Source organism: Helicoverpa armigera, chromosome 21 (assembly GCF_030705265.1).
Source record: "Helicoverpa armigera isolate CAAS_96S chromosome 21, ASM3070526v1, whole genome shotgun sequence".
NCBI classification, from domain to species: Eukaryota; Metazoa; Arthropoda; class Insecta; order Lepidoptera; family Noctuidae; genus Helicoverpa; species Helicoverpa armigera.
The window spans coordinates 3921794-3945585 of record NC_087140.1 but is presented as its reverse complement, the minus strand read 5'-3'; the positions used below and the strand labels follow the sequence as shown (position 1 = coordinate 3945585).

Below are 23792 nucleotides of genomic sequence, written 5' to 3'. Positions count from 1 at the left end.
GGTCGTTTCGAGTTGGCTCGCTCGTGGCTCGACTGTGTGATCAATTTCATTGGCTGACAAGCTGAGTGAGTTTCCGAACGCAATGGTTCACGCACGCATGAAAGTTCGACTGCTTTAGTTTCGAAAGTTTGTGTTAAAATCTTAATAAATTCAGTGTAAAAACAACGAAAAAGGAACGACTTTAATTAATAACATAGCTTATGTTTATTCTTTGTTTGGACGGAATGTGAATATTAATACAAGTTAATTAAAACGAAGTGAAGCTAAGTGATCAAGTTTAACTTTTTGTGTCAACAAGTTTATATCCTTTACTTGAAAGTTTTTGAAACAAGGCCGTGATTCAAAGGTAAGGATAACAACTTTTATAAAATAAAACCAGGATACGATGGCATTTACTGGAATAACAATCTCAAATTCTCAAGTTATGTTGTGTAATTTGCAAGTAAGATATTCCGTTATTTTGTTCGTAATATTTGACTTGAGAAAGTGCAAATAACTGCCTAGTCGGAGGTTTATCGAAAGTTATGAGCGTTTAGTTAATTTTATAAGTAAATTGTGCGTTTGCTGTTTGAAATAGTAGATGTGTATCTCGTTGTAATTACTGGGCACGCGTATCTTTTGTGGGATCTCTAGTGGGTCAATGTGTCTAACCATGGGCGTAGCCAGCTTTGGGCTCAGGGTGGGGCAGCAGTCAACAGTCAAAGGGCGGGGGCCCTCCGATTTTTTGTATCTTGACCCGTTAATCTCAAACTTGTTAATCTCTTAATTTGAGAGGTTTATATTTTCAGATACAGAAAATAAACAATCACACATAGGACAAAAGCCAAAAGTAAGGGCATATGGTTTGTAAATACGTGAGCGAAGCGAGCGCGAAATTTTTATCGGACTTAAACCAAATATAACGTAAAATTTTGCCCAAACGTACTTAACTTTTTGTTTGTTAAAAAATGCAAAAATAAGGGCATATAGTTTCTGAAACCGCGAGCGAAGCGAGCGTGAAATTTTTATCGGACTTAAACCAAATATTACGTAAAATTAAGCCCAAACGTAGTACTTAACTGTTTGTTTGTTGAAAAATGCAAAAATAAGGGCATATAGTTTTTGAATACGCGAGCGAAGCGAGCGCGAAATTTTTATCGGACTTTATTACGTAAAAAGCCCAAACGTACTTAACTTTTTGTTTCTTGACAAATATAAATATAGTTTCTGAATACGCGAGCGAAGCGAGCGCGAAATTTAATTATTTTTTAAGACTCAAAACCAAAAACTAAAATGTCGCCCAAATAAACATTTTCATGAATGGGGGGACTAGGTACGACACACCCGATTTACGTCCATACGAAAACCAACTCGCTCGCATAGATAAGTCGATAAAAATAAAGTTAGATAACGTATAGCAACGTCGCGCAGCTAAGCTTCGCGGACCACTCGGAATGCCTCCAGGGACCACCAGTGGTCCGCGGATCACCGGTTAAGAACCACTGTGCTAAACGATCGTTCTATTGTACAGGTCGTACATGGCTGGGCAAGCAAAATAGCGAGCGCGGTTTTTACACTAGGATAAAATTGCATTTCCGAAATTTTGATCACATCTACCAGATCCATCTCCTTCAATGCATTATTTTTTGGATTAGATGGATGGCTCGGCTCGCTACGCCACATAGCAACTATTCTTTTAGGGAATACTGCTCGCTTTCAAATGACGCGCGCACCGCGGACGTTCGGGAACTCGAGCGTGCATTTTGTTTTGATCACGCTCTTTTCAAAGTCGAATTTTTTTTGTGCAGTAACTTATGGATAGTACATATGTTGTTGATGTTGTTAGTTAGAGTTAGTAAAAAAAACTTTGTTTAATCAGACACCTTATAGGTCAGAGCCAGGGCCCAGTGTGGGGCAAGTGCCCCAGCTTGCCCCAGTGTGGCTACGCCCATGTGAAAGAGTTATTCATATCCCAGTGATTGAAAGATGCATATCTATCTTTTCTTTTCAATAAAACATTTTGCCCATGTCTAATGCTTCGCCTCTCGCGGCTCTCGCTCGCTCGACCCGCATCCCGCTCAGGGGGGGGCAGCTGCCCCTCCCTGCCCGTACCTCGCTACGCCCATGTGTCTAACTATGTTCTATGGTAAAGTTAGCTACCGTAAATTTTATTAAATAGCTAAGCTAAGCTACAACATCACAGGTTCTGTAAGACCATATGACATAGTATAATAGTAGGTTTTTTTCTTTTTTAGCACTCCCCTGTTTGTGGCAGGCCACATTTTATGAGTTCTTAATTCAAAATTTAAAGCCTACCTCTTCAGTGATTATTTTTGTTATGCTTTCAATGGATTATTGTGAGGTTTTATTATGAGCATTGGTTTTCATTTTTTGTTATTTGTTTGTTACATAAAAAGTTGTACTAATTATATAATTAAAAAATATAAATTAAGAAACAAACTTTTGATGGATTTGACACAGGCCATTTAAAAATTACAAGCTCTTGAACTTTAAAACTAAGCCATTCATTGAAGTTCAATTATTGCAATATTGTAACGAAACAATTGATTGCACCACTCATTCACAATTTACAATGATAGATATAGGTGCCAATCTTTTGAGATGTTCTGAATGACCTTGCTAAAGCAAAGCAGTAAAACTTGCTTTAAAGAATTCAACTAACTTGAGATGCCTTGCCTTCCTTTCTGCCAAAAGTATTAGAGCGCCACTCATATTAATTTCGACTAGCTTCTGTCAGCAGTTTCACCCGCATCCCGTAGGAACCATGGCACAACCCCGGGTAAAAAGTATCCTATAGCCTTCCTCGATAAATGGGCTATCCAACACTGAAAGTATTTTTCAAATCGGTCCAGTAGTTCTTGAGATTAGTGCGTTCAAACAAACAAACAAACTCTTCAGCTTTATAATATTAGTATAGTTAGATATGCATGTGTGCATCAAGTTAATGTGTTTGTCTTCTTCTTATGTGTTCCAAATTCGAATTTGGGGTTTGCCAATATGTTTTCCGCTTCCCTAATTTCCATCCATAACTTGTGAGTTCCTCTCCCTCTCTCATTCTACCACAAACCATGAGGCACCTTCTATGCTGCCCACTATGCCCAGACAGCTGCATAGTGGATGACCTTTATAACGCTACTGACAATGCCGTATGCGTAGCGAAATATTGGGCCTCCAAAATTATAAGTTGCCATCGACTCGCCAAGAAGAAGAAGAAGATTCTTAGCAATCCTACTTAACCAAAGAATTAAGTGTTTGTGTTTGTCATAATAATGCAAACAAAAATGAATTGCCATTATATGCTGTGTTGGCTAGCCTTTAGCACAATTGGATGTATTCATCAATATTTGTGTTCACGTTGTTTAAAATTGAAAAGAATATCTAACATTCTTTCTTTTCACATAAAGAAGTAACACCATTTGAAGAAACTTTTCGAGTTCAACCGTGCAATAGATGTGCTGATATAATTAACACATCTATTAACACTTGTATCTCTCTTGTATGAACATACTTTACATCTCTCTTAAAGGCAAAAAAGTAATTAAGTAATAACAGATTCCATGATAATTTTTCTCTGTTTCAGTTATAGCTACTTTCTGTTAAGTACTTCAGAGAATTATTATGACATACTTTACATTTGTAGTAACTATATACAGGGTCAAATTTTTGGAAATTGAATCTAAAAGGATGCTCTGTTGCTGAATAGAGTAGGTAACTCAAACGTTTTTGGTAACTTCAATTAAATAATTACTTGTAGTATTCCGGCCTTTAAGTACTCCAAAATAGTTGCAACATCCTTATCATTTTAATGGACTAAGTTATAATAAGTCAGAGTCACAGTGGCTATACTCCCTAAGGAGATCCAGAAGAATATGTATCGTATATTGTAGGGTACAAGTATTAATTTGCTCAAAGACAGGTGCACTTGTATAGACCAATGGAATGACAATCCAGAGGGAGATCAGGCACAGGACTAACATCCACTGGGTCTTTGAAGCACGGTTGTACCACCACCAAACTCCGGGTCACTATCCAGAAGTTACTTAAAACTCACACAGCTATTTCTCCCTGACCCGGGAATCAAACCCGAGATGCAGTGCAAAGTAGACGCCTATGGCTATTTTACAGTAGATACATACAGTAATGGGTCTAAAGTTATGTAATCTACTTATGTATAAAGTTGAATATTGGAATTTAACTGGATGCATTCTGCCTACAAAAAGCCATAGTTAACTTGTATGATCTGTTTAATATGGGCGTATATTCGTGAAGTAGTTTTCACCATGCTTTTTACTTTCCACTTTCTATTAACTGTTTGAATTATAATGAACACTATTATTGAAGGTATGGTCTGAATTTTTTATTTATTTATGCTGCATATGATTTGGAAAGGATTTAAATTCAACCGTCTGAAACAACCAAAAAAGGTACTCTTCCTGAAATATTTATATGCTGATTGTCTTGGAACAGTCAAAACTCTAAGCCATGCGATTTTCCTTACAATGCATTTAGTTACTTATTTAGGTACATATGTATGTACTATTTATTGAGTGACTGCTGCCTTGAGAATCACATTTAAACATCTTTGTATTTGAAAACAAACGAGATACCTACGTCATTTGGGCGCGTTTTAAACAAATGATGTTTTTCCTCTTTATGGAAAAAATAACAAATGACATTCGTGATTACAATAAAACCACCGAAACTCATCTGTCATTATGACGTAACTTTTTAATCACAACACAGGCATGTAGGTACTTCCTTGAGTAGATATTCTGTTTTCCTTCCATTGTTCGACATTCAAAATGCGTATAGACGTCTCAAGTTCATAAAAGAATAACTTGATGTGTTGTTCTTTTGGACAGAAGCCCCTAACCCCTATCGTTTCTCATTCTTCTTCATCGGTAGTCATAGTTTTCACAACCGTCGTCCATACTCCCATATAGGTAAGCCAAGAAAGATATTGACTAGCTTACAGTAGTTTAGTGTACCTATAAAATATAATTTGAACTAAGATGAAACCTTTCTTGATTCTATTCTTGAAGTCACTCGTTGTGACTTTGCCATTACGAATGAACACCAGATGAAACAAGATCAGGCTCAACAATACTTCCCTGTGTTTGCCAGCAGTTTCCTTATGAGTTACGCCATCCAAAAAAGGTTTTCAACAACCTTGTTTGTTTTATTTTAGTCATTACACATCTCCGGCGTCAAGTTTTTACATCTTGACGACTAACTCTTAACGTTTGCAATATAAAATTCAACGTTGCACAAAAAATGTAAGTGCATACGAACCGTACCTAAAATCTAGAGCAATAAAGTTTATAATCGCTTGAATTTTGTAATTTAAAATGTAGCACACTGACTATTGTTTACAAGAATCCGTCATGGCACTAGTTTTGTCCACAAAGCGAACTAATTTCTTTATTTTTTTGCTCTTCCTATGTTGTAACTTAAACGTTAGCTAAACATCAGATTACGTGTGCGTTATTGTTGACGCGAAGTTTCGCGGTTTTTTTTTGTCAATGAAATAAGAAATCGGTCAAGAACATTAACAGATGGATGGTAATTTGTTGCTAAATACATTGTATGTAATGCTGATAGAGGTTTTTATGAAATGGGGCTTCCATATAATTCCACCTCCTACACTGGTACTGATTACATCAACATTAGAAGTACATAAGCCAAATAATCGCATATTAACTCAAGAAGATTCTCTACAAGAATGGACCTGTTCGAAAAACTTGATGTTCTTAAAAACCTCAAATAGGCAAGAGAGAACGATACCATCCATAAGCTCTCAATAATCAAAGAGTCAAACGCAAGAAACATAAACAATGTTCGAAGTCTAACTACTTAATTCAATTTGAATAGTCTTCTAAACAGTGAAGGCAGTTCGTGAGAAAAATCACACGCCAATTGTATGTGCAGGTTGCAGACATGCACTGTCCAAGAACAAATATATTGCTCCACAAATTGGTCATAATTGTAATCAGGCTGGCAGATTTATCTTTACTAAGCTTGCACTCGGTAGAGAAGAAAAAATACACGAGCATACTAATAAGCAGGATAAAGTTAAACATTTGCAGAAACGAAACCGGGATGAAGAGATGATTGGATTACTTAACTTATGAATTGATTTTGGAACCTACACCTAAAAATAAACATAGCTATCAAAATGAGAATGGATAAGAACTGTACATACAACAGGAATGAGTAATTAAGTGAAAGATGATGAACGAGATAATCAACAAGATACAGTGATAATTAAGTCCTAAAACTAAGACTTACAACATAAAAAATGCTCTTTGCACCACTCCTATACAAACCATAACCATAAAGACACTTTACACTAAGGACCATTTAAAACTGTCACTTTCCAACTTAAACATAGACGTAAAAAGAAATTATAATACAGCAGCAATGATTTAGAAATTTATCCAGTAATACTTTCCAATGGCTTGCCGTTCATTAAATTTGAAACGTCCACGATGTTTTCACCCGATTTCATTGAACGGGGATCAGGTGTGCCTAATAAGGTAAATTGCGATGGTTATGTAAGAGTCCGTTGGCTGAACGAACTGTTTCCGCGGTGAACTGACCTTATGAAGATAGATATCTTCGATTGCAAAGGAATTGTATTGTGATTTATTCGTCTGGGGTACGTAATGTGATACACTTAAGTGATCCATATTTGGAACAGATGCTTGCGGGACGTGTAAAAAGATCCCATGGAGAACCTTTCCTCTCCTTTCCGAGATAAATGCTTATTTTGTTCCTTCTAAGTTTATTAGTGCTTTTGGCGATAATATCAGGCCTTGTCTGTCAGGGACTACTCTGAGACACTAGCATGAATAATTTAAAGCAATTTTGAAATTTGTCCCAATAATTTGGAATTCGTATTATTTAATGTTTTAGAAAATCCAAATTGATCTGGGATGTTGATCACAATCGGTGAAAGACCCTCAGATGTGCAGAAAATCCTTCAACTAAAATTAATTTGTCACAATTGACAAAATCACCGCTTCGTCCACTACATACCAATTCATTACGAGATGGGTTTGTATTTCCATCTCCGTTACACTTGCTCTTGATTCAACAAGTACACAACATGTTGAACGAGACTTCAATGAATGAAGCAAAAACAATGAGAGCGGATTTATCGTGCAACTTAGAATCTTCAGCTAATTGAGGTTAATGTATTGCTGTGCGTAAAGCGATTAATATGACATTAGTTTGCTGGTAAATACTTGTTTGCTATCTTGATTGGTCGTTAATAGGTTTCATCTTTAGTGAGGCCTTGTTCTCCGTTTTGATTGCTTGATTGTCGATTGCAGTGCCTTTTCTTATAATTTGATACCTCTAGTTAGTTTCTTTTGCTTTTGTAATAACTTGTGCTTTCTCATTTCTTTTGTCAGATTTAATTGATCTTTAGTTTGCGTTATTTTCCGTCAAGATACTATTGTGAATTGATTTTATCATCGCTGTTAACCATGTCTATACTTTTGGCGAATAAAAAAATCCCTATATCCGTTTGAAATTTTCATAAAAATTTTACCGATCGTTGGTTTCTATAACCATCGAAATCAATTTACAACCACTTAGAAGAACTACATCCAATCCAAATTGACCATCGGCTCAGTTAAAGCACGACAAACAAAATGTACCGTAAACCGATGCTTAACTGCTGTGAGAACTGTTAACTCACTGTGAATAATTAACTGGTTATGACCAGTTATACAATAAGTTAACTGAAAGCATGACTGAGTGAACAAAGACTTGAACTGACTAACAATGATGGACTGAGGAAGTTAGTTGAGAAAAGCACCCAAGGAAATGATTTTGTAATAGCTGATGGAAATGAAGTAACATTGTGATTGAGGAAACTCGTTACCTAAGAGGTGCTAAGCTGCTCATTTAATAGGTGAAGTGCTTGAGAAATCATTATTGACACTGGACTTCCTTGTTTCTAGTATGGCTAATGTGGAAATAGCTTCCGCCAGCGGTTTCTCCCGGCTTAGTGGAAATTTCTTTGCGCATCCGAATAATTGGACCCCAATAAGTGGGCTACCTAACGCTGAAAGATTCATCAGAGATTAACGCTTTCAAGCCAACTCTTCAGATCCATAATAGTAATATACACTTTCTATTTCATCCATCTCGCATATAAATTGTATTGAAGGATAAGATCAGTGTCAAATTATTTTGAAAATATTTACAAGTAACTGTTCTTGAAACTATTCTAAAACCCTTCAGAATCTCGCATAAATTCGCAACAGTCCAAGTGCTACTAAAATAATTGTTAACATTAACCATCTCAATTCATTACTACAACAAGTCTGTTTAATCCATTACCAAAGAATTTCAATAACACTAACGTGTTGTAGCAATATCTATCAGTAATTGGTGTTATAAATGTAATTAAAATTGCCGTGTAAAAGCTTTGCAGGCTCACTATAGTTGCCAACTATAATAGGGGCATCAATATGTATTGTTTCATAGACGGGAAGGTCATACGTTATGAAATACATGACGATACAATGGATGGTACAGGTTTGTACGTATAATTTGGATCATAATTTACTTTGTTCGGGGTTAGTAATGGTACTGTTATTTGTGAACAGTGGCGGCCCTAGGGGTGTGCGAACTGTGCCATCGCACAGGGCCTCGCGCTTGGGGGGGCCTCGCGCTACAACCCACACTAATATAAAAAAAATATAGTCCTCAATTTAACAAAAAGTTGGAACACCAAGGTAGCAAAAACAACTGGCTATCGATCCAGTCACGGATTCTTTTTATTTTTGCTTAATTTGAGAGTCTTTAAACAAACAATTTAAAAAAATTCGCGCTCGCTACGCTCGCGGCTGTTCACTTGAATGTACCGTTCCTTCTAACTGAATTAGAGTACCTTCATGTCCTAAAACTCAAAAATTTTCGCGCTCGCTTCGCTCGCGATCTCACCTTGCACTGTTGTTTGTTATACATGTTTAGGTGCTTTAGTGAGCCAAAGATAGAAAATTTTTGCGCTCGCTACGCTCGCGGGTGCTTTACTTTCCACTTGTTTTATTTTTTCATCCTTTTTTAGGCGAACCTAGTAGCGCCGCTTTTAAGTGCTTTTATTAACAAGAAAATAACTCCTAGTTTCCGTATGAACTTTCTTATTTAAGACGTTCGAACTACTCAAGTCACAATCTTTCAATACATAGGGGGCGCTTGGTTGCACCCGGGCGTTACATGAGCTAGAGACGGCCCTGAATCAGTTATACGAAGAGCTGAATATTATCTCGATGCTGAAATATATATTAGAAAATAATTTAACTGAAATTTATCCCACTACCGAAATACATAGTCTTGAGAATTCGAATAATAAAATAATAATATCGAAAAAGCAGTTTTCGAGGCTTAAAATTATTAAAACATGTTTAAGGAATTCGATGACACAAGATATATAAACTGTAGTAAAAATAAATGTTATTAATTTGTTTAACTTGAGCATTTCTCCTCAAACATGACGATTAGCTAAATCAAAACACTAGCTTACTCTCGCAACACATACTTTTCACGTAGGACAAAGGGCCTCGCATAGACCTGCCGCACCTAGCCTCGCAATGGCTAGGGCCGCCGCTGTTTGTGAAACATCATTAAGTTGATTGAACTCATCCTTTGCTGCTGTACCTAATACAACTGCTCTTAACGAGCATTTCAGAACTATGTGTTAAATGACAACTGATGTCTACATAGAAACTGGCAAAGAATGATAGAGTGTGGACTTACTTAAACAAACCCTGGTATATATGATGACGAAGACCTTACTAGAATAGGCTATCCTAATCTCCAAAAAACATAAAATCATCCAGATAAAACTAACAAGAAATTGGATCACTCCCATACATGAGATACAAGTCATCAGAATCTAGAAACTGTCCAGTGCATATAAGGAAACGGTCGCAAGACATCTCTTCCGCAATGTAAGCGATACTAGGAAAACTGCATGTAATTTTAGTCATACGTTACGTGAGCTGGTTTTAAGATTAAGAAAGGTGGCCTTAAAGGTTTTTGAGTGGCACCAACTACAGTTCTTATTAATATTTGTTACATTTTATAATTCTAGCTTCAGGCTTAGATACAGGTGAGAAAGATACCACCGACATTCGAGCATTGATTTCGCGGTCATTTTATTCACCGCAGATTGGCCTCAAGATTAGTACCCGATCGAAAGCTTGAAAAGAAATTCCATTTAAATGGATTATTGCATAACTTGATCGGGCCTACAATCGATACAAATCTTCCGCATCAAAAGAAAACTTCGTTTGTTTACATTATCTGGTTCAAAGATCACCGTTTACTCCATGATGTTGAATTCGTTCTGCTTGGTTCAGCTACTTCATAAAGATTTCTTCGGGAGCCATTAAAGTAGCCATATGATCTAATTGATGATGCAAGGGATTAACTCAAAATTGGAGAACAATTGACTCACATGTCTCCAAATCATGATTGTTTTATGGACAATGGCTTAGGATTTGGTCCGGTTATGTAAGTTTCCAAAGCAGTTGCTGCAATACTATGAATCAATACATTGGTTTCGAAAATCTGATATCTAGAACAGCTTTATCGATACCTGAAATGGGTAGTGTCGTGTTTAGAAACGTGTATTGTATTGCCCAAATACAGGTCCTAAATGCGAACGCCGTAATGAAATCTTGACCATTCATAATCTTCAGAAACCGTTACGGTTCTTATTAACAATCAGATAAACTTCTAATTCAAAGTCACGGTCGTAATTTTATACGAATTACTTTTTTGTAGTTTCATTAAAATCATGTTTTTGTTGAGACCTCACTTTGTTCTGAACATTGAAATCAATAACTCCACACGCAACTTCAAACCCTGAAATATTTTTGCCGAAATGTTTTACTGGCAGCCTTAATTGCATTCCATTTGGAATTTCGGTTGAAACATTCGGCTGTAATAACAATGACCTTACGTTGTGGGCACTGAACCATGGTTTGACGCATGGGGTGCAAGGGAACGTGTCATCACCAGTTTTATGGAATTTTTGGGGTCGGTACAATATGCAGCTTGTACAACCGTCTGTTTTAATTAACACGTTATCTTTTGTTTAATTGGCCACAAATGCCATATTTAATTAATATGCTATTACTACCACTCGTTGGGTTTTTTATTGTGGGCAGCGGTGCAGGATTTGACTCATTTCTAGAATCTGATTGAGTTTGGTTATGACGTATGTATTGGTCAATCTGACTCATGATCTTTAACATCATTGGCATTTTATATTAATTGATTCAACGCTGATCCGGGTATCTACAGCTCTGATTTTAGACCCTACAGAGTCTCCATGTTATAACCCAGCTTTAAAGGATGTCATTGCACATTTGTTTCAAACGTTCTGCATAACAATGACCTTATATCATGGTCAGCCATGTGGAACGCGACGCGTATACTCCACGTCCGTTACGTCTACCCATTGTCAAGGTTGAAAGGATTCATTAGGTGGTGGCATACTGATTTGCGTAATTGGCGCCAATTATGTAGCTGTAAGAAATGTGAGTATAAGAATATAGGTTGGCTCGTCATGCTATGTGACTTTGTAAGAACTGTTTCTTGTACTATGATCAGGTTATCCAATATTGTTCTCATCAGGGCTTCCTGCTCTTGGGCCATTCCAATCATGACAGGCATTTCTCGTACATACTATGCCTATATTGGTTAAGCAAGCCTAGGATTTGGTACAAAGTTATCACATTTTAATCGAACTATTTGGCAATAATGGAATAAACATAAGTAAGAAGCAGCAAGTTTTATGAACTCACTGCAGGAAATCTCGAACCGGTTAGACATCAAAACAAAATGGTTTAACGAGTTGAATGCACGCAAATATGGTATTTAATCTTAGATGTACAGTATACATACTGAAGATATGAAATCAGCGTTAAAGAAAACTGGTTTAAGTATAGATAAATCTTCGTCGGTTCCACTTACACTTTCATCAATATAGGAACTCTCTAGAAAATGTGCCACAGAATCACCGTAGGCGCAGCTTTTTCCCCGCATTCCTTTTAGAATCATTTTCCAATTAAACTGTCTATCTTACCCGACTTTCCCACATCGTATGCGATACTAGAGTTAGAAATGAATTAAACATGTATTTACACATGGAGAACAAAATGATTAGCGGAGGTGCCATAACGGAAAATCTCCCAAGTAGCGCCAAAATGCGGGTGTTCGGAAGACGAGGAACATAACTGTCTTCACCCTTATACCTTTTTCTTGCAACCGACTTTATTTTGTAATACCATAAACCGTTGACAGATATCTCAAAGAGCCCTAAAGCCTCGCTGGTTCACTCGTAACTGACCGTTTTGATCATGCTCACCGTAAGCATTTGACCTAGAAGAAGCCGCCTGACCTACCTGCATTATTGCATCTCTGCTCATCTTTCCTTACTCCGTGTATTTACATCATGCATGGGGTGAAATCGTAGTTACAATGTGTTACATGTTGAAAGAAAGTAGTCCAAAATTTTGATATTGGGCTCTTTTTGAATGGCGTGAAATCGACATTGATGGCGCGTGAATCGCGATTTTATTTGGTTGTTAGTGTTTAGAATATTCAATTGGGCGCATATGAAGTGTCACACTAAATGTGAGTCAGTTGAAAATGGTTATTCTATGCTGATTGTTTTTAGGGTTCCGTAGCCAAAATGGCAAAAACGGAACCCTTATAGTTTCGTCATGTCCGTCTGTCCGTCTGTCACAGCCGATTTACTCGGAAACTATAAGTACTACAGTGATGAAATTTGATGGGAATATGTGTTGTATGAACCGCTACAAAAATATGACACTAAATAGTAAAAAAAAGAATTGGGGGTGGGGCCCCCCATACATGTAACTGAGGGATGAAATTTTTTTTTTCGATGTACATACCCGTGTGGGGTATCAATGGAAAGGTCTTTTAAAATGATATAAAGTTTTCTAAAAAACATTTTTCTTAAAGTGAACGGTTTTTGAGATATCAGCTCTCAAAGTCGTAAAAAGTATGTCCCCCCCCCTCTATTTTTATAACTACGGGGTATAAAATTCTAAAAAAAATAGAGGTGATGCATGCTAATTAACTCTTTCAACGATTTTTGGTTTGATCAAAGTATCTCTTATAGTTTTTGAGATAGGTTGATTTAACTGTAATTTACGGAACCCTTCGTGCACGAGTCCGACTCGCACTTGGCCGGTTTTTTGGTATTGTCTTGGTTCGTGTTCGATATATGTTTCTTTGACTGAAGTGCAGTGAAACGATTTCAATTTCGACAAGCATTAGTGGTATTTTGTATTTATGTTACGAGGCTGACCTGACGCAGCAGTGCTCAAAGCCTCATTAAAATAAATGATGAAAAGAACATTAGTGTTAACTGAAAAGCAATCGGTGAAGTCAATTCTAAATTCTTTATTTTTTCAATCTTTTGCTTAGATCAGTCCGTCTTGATCAATAAGATTGCTTTCTTCAGAAAAATGTACAATTTTTAGATCATTTGTTGCAGCAACTTGAAAATAATTAGGTAAACATATTTCACACTACATTATGTACTAATCTAAGTTTCGAGAAGTTGCAACTTCAGTTTGCAAAATTCTTCAAAGCATCTCTTTTAATGGAAATATCATAACAAGACATCCATATTCATTGGCTTGACCTTGTTTATCAGAAAATAAACAAAAATCAATATTTTAATCGTATGTTCTAGTTTCAAGCATTAGTCAGCAATCAAATTATTAAAGTTCATTTGTGTCAGTGTAATAACTGGATTCGGAAGCCAGGCAGACATGTACAGGCAAACAGAGTTTTAATATTAGTAAGGATTTAGTTTCAATCATAAATCATGTTAGGTGTAAAAGACATTGGGGGATATACTTGAAGATCCTTAACTAATCCGGATAGTAGTTAAGTCTCATTTTCGTCGAGAGTCAGATTATAGTTTGACTCTCTCATCTTTCTCCTTGTCATCACCTCAACCATTTGTCTGTGAAAGTCAAGCAAACAAGTGAAAAAAAGCATTCGCTGTTCTAATGCTATCATTTAATGACATATAAGACAGTCTGAGGATGTATAATTCAGAATATTGATAAGCTCTTAAGATTCGTAAACATTTCTGCTTAATTGATTTATTCATCTTCGTCTGCCGTTTACAAATCCGAGACGTTCCGATTTGCAATGACCGGTTTCATTTCCAATAATATGAATATTAACACATTGCTAGCATGTTACGTCAACGACAACGTCTTTTTAACCTTGAATATGGATGTCATCATAGGTATGTGCTTAGATATTTGTATTTATTTTTCTAATCAAAGTTGTCTATTTTTGCAAGGTCAGGATCGATTTTCATACGAGTTGTACAAACTCGATACTTGATTGAATGTCACCTGAGCCTTGTTACTCCACTGTAATTTGGTAATCCAATACATATTGAATCTTTGGAAATAAAAATATGAGCTTGCCACGTATCTGATCTATTATCATTATTTGTAACAAAAATTGGCTTTAAGAGTAAAGAATATTCGTCAAGCTTGGGATGGTAATGGATGATGTTCAATGATCGATGTCATCTCGATGATCGAAATTCTATCGATATGCGCAATCGTGATGCATATGCATAATTCTTGTATAGGTAAATCATGTGCTTGTGTCTATGTTTTCATTATTTGCCAAGATGATTTATACTATCTCAATGAACGTATCTGTTATTATGTAAATAAAAACTACTGATACATAAACAACATTAATACTATATTATTCATATTATACTAGCCGTTTTCCTGCGGTTTCACCTGCGTCCCGTGGTAACTACTGCCCGTACCGAGATAAAATATAGCCTATGTTACTCGTGGATAATGTAGCTTTCGAATGGTGAAAGAAATTAAAAAAACGGTCCAGTAGTTTTTGAGATTATTCATTACAACCAAACAAACAAACAAACAAAGTTTTCCTCTTTATAATATTAGTACAGAAGTATAGATTATTTTTGTAGCGGCAGCATAATTCTTACTGTTAAAATAAATATCTTGTTTTTAATCATCTTTTATTTTCACTTTTATATAACCTAGGACATACATTATCTCTTAATTACTTAATATTTAATATGCAAATAACACACAAACAAACGTGGCGAGGAGAGAGAGCCTTGGCAATAGACAACAGAGTGATACCATAACTAATACAGAAGAAATATAAATGTACCACAGATACTAACACGCCTCCTTACATTTATATTTCTAAACATCAATACAAAGTTTCTTATCATACCATACCATATTATGTCATACCTAATCAATTTAACAAACTTTTAACTACTTTAAATTTAACATTTCTCTAAATTTAATGAATTTAACATTTCCCAAAGCTTTTGTAAATATATCAGCAATATTATTTTCAGACTCTATTTTTACAACATTAATTCTTCCTTGCTTAACATTTTCATGTATAAAATGATAATGAACTTCAATATATTTAGAATTCTTTGTAAAGTTTCCATATTTTGAAATAGCTACAGCTACTGAATTATCTTCATAAATGTTAACTGGTTTACAAACTTTAGTAAAGACTTCATCAATTAAACAAACAAGAAAATTTAATTCTGTTACTGCTTCTGATAGGGCTACATATTCAGCAAATGTTGAAGACTTTGTTACACTACTTTGTTTCTTTGATTTCCAGTATATAATATTTCCAAATAATCTAATGACAAATCCAGTAGTAGACTTTCTATCTAAAATATCACCTGCCCAATCAGCATCCACAAAACAATCTACAATATCAGTGTTACTATTATTACAATATGTTAACTTAAGATCTTTTGTCAAATACAAATATTTTAAAACTCTCAAAGCATACTTAAAATGTGTTTCGTTATAACAGTTTTGAAATCTACTTAAATAATTAACACTGTAGGATATATCAGGCCTAGTACCTGAACTAATATATAAAAGTGCACCAATCAAATTTCTATACTTAACATCTTCATTAACATCACATTGTGTCAATTTTAAATTAATTTCCATAGGAGTTTTAAACAATTTTGAATTTTCAATATTATAACGTTTAGCTAATGACTCTATATAAGATTTCTGACTCAAAGTTAAGACATTATTTTGATTATACATGTACTCAATCTCAATACCAATATAATTTTTTACTTTACCAATATCCTTCATTTTAAACCTTTCAGATAATTTACTTTTAATGTCAGTAATAACTTCTACACTTTCACAACATATCAATAAATCGTCTACAAATAGAAGAATATAAACAGTTATATTGTTATCTTTTCTAACATACAAACAATAGTCATATTTACTTCTACAAAAACCAAAATTAGTCAAGAAATCATTAAAACATTCATACCATGCCCGTGGGCTTTCCTTTAAACCATATAATGATTTATTTAATTTATAGACTTTATCAGTACCATTTTCATAGCCAATTGGTTGCTTTACATAAACTTCAGATAATACTTTACCATTAAGAAAAGCAGTTTCCACATCCATTTGATGTATAATCAAAGAATTTTGACAACAATAAGATAATAATAGTTTAAGTGTCGGCATTTTAGCAACAGGAGAATATGTGTCATCAATACAGTTTGTTTGTTGAAAACCTCTAACTACTAACCTTGCTTTATACTCATTTTCACTCTTCTTCTTGTACACCCACTTTACATCAATTACCTTTTTGTCTTTGGGAGGTTTATTAACTAGAGTCCATGTGTTATTTTTCATTAAACTATCCATCTCTCGATTCATTGCTTCTTTCCACTGCATTGCCTCATTACATGAAGTTGCTTCCTGAAAATTAGATGGTGCCGAAGCATCACAATAGTTACAGTATATGCAATAATAACCGTATTCTTCATCAAAACGAACTGGAGGTTTGACTTGTCTTGCTGAATGTCTATTTTGCTCTTTATCTTTCCTTTCTACTACACTTGTTTCATCCTTTTCCAAGTTTTCTACCTTATCTGATTCCTCCTCAGTCTTTTTATTTTCTTTTTCAATTTCTTTTGTATTACTCTCATTATTATTTTCTTCCTCATTTTCAATACCACATAATTTAACATCTTCCTCTATTACATCACAATCTCTAGCAATAATAACTCTGTTTTTAATCAACACTCTGTATCCAGTATCAGTATAACGAAGTAAAATTCCAACTTCAGCTTTCTTATCCCATTTAGATCTTCTCCGTTCTTCCGGAATTCTTACAAAAACTTTACTTCCATACATTTTTAAATTTTGAACAGATGGCTTCCTTCTAAAAAATATTTCATATGGTGTTTTTCTCTCAATAGTATTTGTTAAGGTTCTATTCTTAAGGTAAGCTGCGGTTTTAATTACTTCTGGCCAATATCTTCTTTCCACTTTGGCCTCTGCTAAAAGACAACGACCCATATCCATTAGTGTTCTATTATACCGTTCTGCTGTTCCATTCAATTGATGAACATATGCTGGACAAGGCCTTATAATCATTCCTTTCTCCTTCGCGAACTGAAACAATCTAGCATTAATATATTCTCTTCCATTATCACACCGTAGTTCCTTTACTGTCTTTCCTGTCAAGTTTTCTACCTCATTAACATATTGCACCAAGTAGTCATATACCTCATCCTTTGACCGAATACAATAAACTTTGACCAATTTGCTATAATCATCAATAAAGCTCAAAAAATATTTTTCTCCATTATATCCCGTTGTCTTATGTGGCCCATTCAAATCTGTATGTACTATATCCAATATACCCTCTGTTCTTCTGCGATTATTTTGAAATGGTAGGTTATGCATTTTATTTTCAATACATATGGCACATTTTAAATACTCATATTCAATCTTTTTAGGTAATCCTTCTAATGATTCATTTTTACACATTAACTCCAAATTATTAAAATTTATATGGCCCAAAGTACGATGTAGTTTTTCTTTTATTGTCATATCCTTTTTAGTTATATTTACTTGCGATATTTCTTCACACATGTAACTTTTCATCTTATAAAGTCTTTCATCCTTAATTGCAATTGCTATAACCTTCCCATAATTGTCGTAAATTTTTGTCAACTTTCCTCTTGATGTAATTGAATATTTATCAGTAATTTTAGAATAACTCAATAAATTTGCTTTCATTTCTTTTACAAAAAATACATTTGTCAAAGTCACTTCAGATTTCTGTCCACAGACTAAAAAATAAACTTTAATGTTGCCAATTTTTGTAGCCTCTAATATTGTTCCATCGCCAATTTTAACTTTAATAGGTTTAGTTAATGTCTCAAAAGTGTTGAAGTACTTGTCACTATTAATAATATGGTCTGTGCAGCCACTATCCAACAACCAAGTTATTTGACCATTCTCAGGTGTATTCTCCTCCTTCGTTGTGCAACTATTGTGTACAATAGTAGTGTGAAAGTTGTTACCTGGATTTTCCGGACTATTCTGGTGATAATTTCCTGAACCTCGTCTTCTATAATTATTATGATTATATGAATGTCCACGATAATTTGGCAAACCACGTCCTCTATAATTTGAAACTCCACGTCCTCGGTTATGGTAAAAACTATGTCCTCGACCACGGTTTACATTGACAGATCTACAATCTCGGCTTAGGTGACCAGGTTTTCCACAATTAAAACAATTATATGATGGCTTGGCTTCTGCCTTAAAAGTATTTGATGTATCATTAGTAACTTCACTTACGTTTTCTGTATGTTTCAACTTTATTTTACTTTTTAAATAGTCTACTGTCTTTTCACCCTCCGGCAAGACGTCAATCAGATCACCTATATAGCTGTAACTCGCTGGTAGTGCCTTTAACATATAATTCAGCTTTTCTGTTTCAGATACCACTGCACCTGCTTGTTTTAACTCATTTACAGCTTTTTCAAACGCATCGAAAAATAGAGACACTTCAGAATAATTTTTCAATTTGATATTTTCAAGATTATGTCTGCACACTATTTGTAACGCTGTAGATTTCTTTAAATACATCTGGTCGAATTTCTTTATTATTTCGTAGGCTGAATCAAGTTCACTTACATATTCCAACTGCTTGTTGCTTATTGCACTATATATGTAATTCGTTGCTTGGACATCTTTGTCGTCCCACTCATTTTTGTCGGCTTCAGTTTTCGCTCTCATAACGACATCCTTACATTTTTTGAATTGCAGAAACTTGAGAATTCGTATTTTCCAATTACTATAATCCGTGCCATCGAATATGGGAATATTTATATCACAATTTTTCGAAGCCATCTTTTTCTATTTTTGTAACCACGCTCTGCTACCATGTTAAAATAAATATCTTGTTTTTAATCATCTTTTATTTTAACTTTAATATTAACCTAGGACATACATTATCTCTTAATTACTTAATATTTAATATGCAAATAACACACAAACAAACGTGGCGAGGAGAGAGAGCCTTGGCAATAGACAACAGAGTGATACCATAACTAATACAGAAGAAATATAAATGTACCACAGATACTAACACTTACAAACGTTCATTTTAAAGAAGTCAAGCAATTTAATTTTGCTACTAAAAATATTATTTGTAGCGTCTATTACTGAATAACCTTATTATTTAAGTTAGAAAACCTAACAGAGCGTAAAATGTGCTACCGTAATGATTATAAAACTAAACTTTCGTCGCAAATTGTTTTCGCAGTTAATGGCAGGGCAGATCAAATCCCGACACGCAATATTAGATCGTGAGATCATAATTAACATTTATTTTGTACGGAAGGCTGTTTGAAAACGGTTTTAAATCTTAGATAATTTATGGTTGTAGTTTTATGTAATCTTGGTCGGACATGTATTTAAAGTTAGCGTAAATTACGCATGGTTAGACGAAAACTTCGGGGTCTTCGTTTATTAAAAACTCTTTACAATATTCATATCTACCTATCTACCTCTAGTATCTGATATCTCCTCTACCCAGACAGGTGGTCAGAATTACTTGTAACGACTGCCAAAGTTGTTCCGATGACAGCCAGGACCCACTAATTTAACGTGCCTTTGACACGGAGGAAGTGTTCATGATGCTTCTCTTCTCTGTTGCTCTGAGAAGCTCCTATTCTCTGTCATATGGCAAACACGCCGATAAAACCAATATGGTGCAATAAATATTCGGAAGATCATAACTTTTACAACATCTACGAAAATAAGGCGGATGAGGAGTAACGTAAAACAGAATAATATCTTGCTTCCATTTACTTTCACCCATTCAATTTTATGGCATGGTATTCATTGTCGATAAGTCTGTTTATTGATTAAGGATATCCTTCCAGTAAAATTTTATGTGTATTCTTTTCCGGACTTTTTTAAGTGTATCTACACGGGCTAATGTATTTTTACATAATCTTAACTAAAAAGTATATTTTTAGACGACTCTTTCTTTCATATTATTACGAAACACTTCATCCGAGTCCAATTAAAATACAATTTAATAGATAATAAACCGTTTGCATAATAAATTTTCTTTGATTGTTTCAGATTTTCTTCTCACCCCGTGCGAAGATCAACCAAGGGAAACTGTTATGACGGTACTCAAAGCTGCTAACAATGGAAGTATCAGAGAGACAATCCCACAACTTGAATAGCTAGAAAACATAATAAAAACAAACCAATTACCGCGCACAGCTATGTGAAAAAATATAATGTGACATAACGCCATCTAGCGGTTTGATTACGAACTAGGTTGGACTGTGAAAGTGTTTTGAATCAAGATGAAGTTGAATTTGTTTAAACGGTCGATGATTTTTGCGACTTTTTTTGGTTCGTGTTTGTGTATAGCGTTGATAGTGGCGTCTTTGGGGACTACGCATTGGATCGATGCGCGCGCACGGAGAACGTCAAATCCTTTGGAGTCAGAAGGCCGGATCAGTTTTGGCCTCTTTGAAGGACGGAAGGAGCTGAACTTCGGATATGGGTGGAGGAACCATGATTTTAGTAGTAAGTTCACTTGTATTGCATTTTTCACGCTACAAACATATGCAAACTGTTGCAATTCAATATTACATTCATATGTAGACATGCAAACTCGTACTATTTCATCACCTTGTAAAACTTGTCTTATAAGTAGATATAATCTTGGAACGTGTAATGTCACGTATATGTACTCATAGACATTACATGGTTTAATTACATGCATACTTATAATACTAGTTGCTGCCACCGACAGAGAAGTAAACATGCTAAACTTTAGAGTGTGGGCTCTAGTAGACCTGACTCCCACTGCTCCTAGTCTTACACTTCGTCATCGATCGAACTGTGTGCGCTACCACCGATTACCTAATGAACTTAGACTAGACCAACCGGCTATACTCTATAGAGCTTTAAATTCGAATTAATATATGAAGGTTTAAAGCTGAAGAGTTTGAACGAGTCTTAGAATATAGTAACGTCTAGTGATTTGAGGTTTCAAATAAACCAACATACTCTTCAGCTTTTTAATATTGATAAATGTATATTAACGAAACATTTCCTCTAATTCTTCTTCCACCCTGTTACAGTAAAAGCGGGTACACACCCAGCTCGTCGCTGGGCGTGGTGCGGCACCGCAGCACTGCTTGGCGCAGCGGTGGTGTCGGCGGGCGGCGCTTGCGTGCTGGCAGCGCTGGGATCCGCAGCGAGAGCGCGGTGCTCGCCTAGACCGCTGCTGATTAGTAACTCCTTAGCAGGTGGGTCTTTAACAACTGCCTCGTTTGTCTAGCTATCACAAAGCAGCCTGCTAGTTGGTGATTGATACTCCCGTGCATCGGAGAGCACGTCAATGTCGGTCCTGCGCCTGATATACTCTCTCCGGTCGTGTAGGATTGCCGTCCCATCGGGCTATGAGAGTGAGGGAATAGTGATTGCACCTGTGTCTGCGCAAATGCTTGTGGCTGTGTGGATTTTTGTTTACTACTAGCTGATCCCGCGAACTTCTTGTCGTCTAACGTTCCCTATGCTGGGCTTCTGGGCTTCCCTATGTGGTACCAAGAAGACTTTTTTCTTGAAGTTCTAAAAATTGCTACTTGTATGTGTATTCACTTCTTCATAGAACCTTGTAAAGAAAAGTTACTCAAACACAATATTCTCATATTCCAGTGCTATTCAGCCTTGGAGCGATAGCAGTTTGGCTGACGGAGTACTTCCTGAGACTGCAGCACAACGTCATGTCCGACGAGGATCTGGCCAATACCTGGTCTTCTGACGACACTGCTGACCTTGGACTGTCCTTCTGGTAAGCAGAAGTAGGCTAAGTAGTGTAGATTACCAGTGTTATCCCCCTGGGAGGGGGCAATAACAGACAATCCATGAAATTGATGACCTTGAACTGGTAAGCAGAACTAGTCTATTAGTTAGGAGCGCCCAAATTAACGGGTTTTCAGTGACTAGAAAAGCAAGCTCAAATTCTGTTTTCTTATTGTGCATGCACTCGCTAATATTTCACATAAGGACATACAGACTGTAAAACATCAGCTATTTTCTCACTAATGAAACCCAACGTCCGAATCGACTTTATCTTATGTCACTAAGTTTAATTTCTGAGAAAATAAGTGATATCTGGCAGTAGTTGGATCTCACAATACTGTATGGGACCGAAGGAATACAGTTAGTTAAAATGAGGCGATATTTCTCAAATGAACATACAGAAAATAAAACACAATTAATAACAATATTCTTTCTCCCAATTCCAGGTTGGTGGTATCAGCAAGCATAGCGGCATTCATCAACGATGTTTGCATTCTCATAGCAATGGCGGACGGGCGGGACATCGACACTATCGCGCCGGCACTAGAGGAGAAAGTCAACGGAGCTATCATGTTGTATTAGTCATTTTCAACCTTAAGAGACGTTGTTAAGGTCTGTTTTACCTTGTCGCGTACATACAGAAAGCCAATCTAGAAAAATATCGATTCAAAAAAAGATGATAATCAACCCTTTTATCAGATGATAAAACAAGAGCGTTGAGGTCTGGTTTTGCTTGTCATTAACAAACACCAATCTTGAAGGCTTATGATCCAAAATAAGACATTGGTAATCAACCTTAATACGACAGCGTTAAGGTCTGGTTTTGCTCGTCATTTACATATACCAACCTTGCAGGTTTCTGATCCTAAAACAGCTATCTGATATTTTCCTGGGCTCGCCGATAATCGGTGAACGATTTTTTGTAGAAGAAAAATACTGCAACACACTACTGTCCTTCAGCTGGCGGTCAGAAAATCCTAATAAGAACGTCTTACCAAAAATCATTTTGGTATATCATACACATGATTTGCAATTGTTGTATGTAAAAGACAAACCGTTCTACCGCACAAAGTTTACCTTATTGCATGAATTTAATAGCAGATTTTTCTATAGTTTGGACTAAAGACCTAAGTTGGCCAAAATAGGAACTAAAGTTTGATAGACATGTAAGTACTACCGGACGTAGGAAAATCAATCTTCGATACAAAAAATAATGGAATTTATAAATTCGACATAATTATATAACAACTTGACAAGTAAGTAGCGATAAAGGCCGATTTCAATGTAGTAAGTATAAACAAATGCTCAGACTTTTCCACTAGATTATAATTTCCCCTTAACTTCCCCAAACTGTATTATTTTATTCCCCAAATAATTTATAAGTTGTAAGAAGGCTGAATGTTAGGTTAAGTTCTAAACGTAACTTAAGTTGTGATTAACTCCGTCCATTTTTATTATGTTTAAGTAATTATTATTGTACATGTGTTATTATAAAAATGTGTAAACGTG

The 23792-nt window shown here is 35.6% G+C and overlaps 1 protein-coding gene across 1 annotated transcript; it reads left to right on the top strand.

Annotated features, from left to right (window-relative positions):
- Positions 1-39: 39 nt before the first annotated feature.
- Positions 40-22915, top strand: LOC110374302 (uncharacterized). The gene is made up of 5 exons (XM_064040216.1): positions 40-346; positions 20541-20999; positions 21560-21727; positions 22137-22272; positions 22730-22915. The coding sequence occupies exons 2-5, from the start codon at positions 20774-20776 to the stop codon at positions 22863-22865; spliced, it is 666 nt and encodes a 221-aa protein (XP_063896286.1). The 5' UTR covers positions 40-346; positions 20541-20773; the 3' UTR covers positions 22866-22915.
- The last annotated feature ends 877 nt before the right edge of the window (positions 22916-23792 follow it).

Bases quoted from the DNA above. Each gene is read 5' to 3' on its own strand.
- LOC110374302 (XM_064040216.1), top strand. From the start codon at position 20,774: ATGAAGTTGAATTTGTTTAAACGGTCGATGATTTTTGCGACTTTTTTT. The intron at 21,000-21,559 runs GTAAGTTCACTT...ACCCTGTTACAG, and splicing joins GAGGAACCATGATTTTAGTA to TAAAAGCGGGTACACACCCA. The intron at 21,728-22,136 runs GTGGGTCTTTAA...CTCATATTCCAG, and splicing joins GATTAGTAACTCCTTAGCAG to TGCTATTCAGCCTTGGAGCG.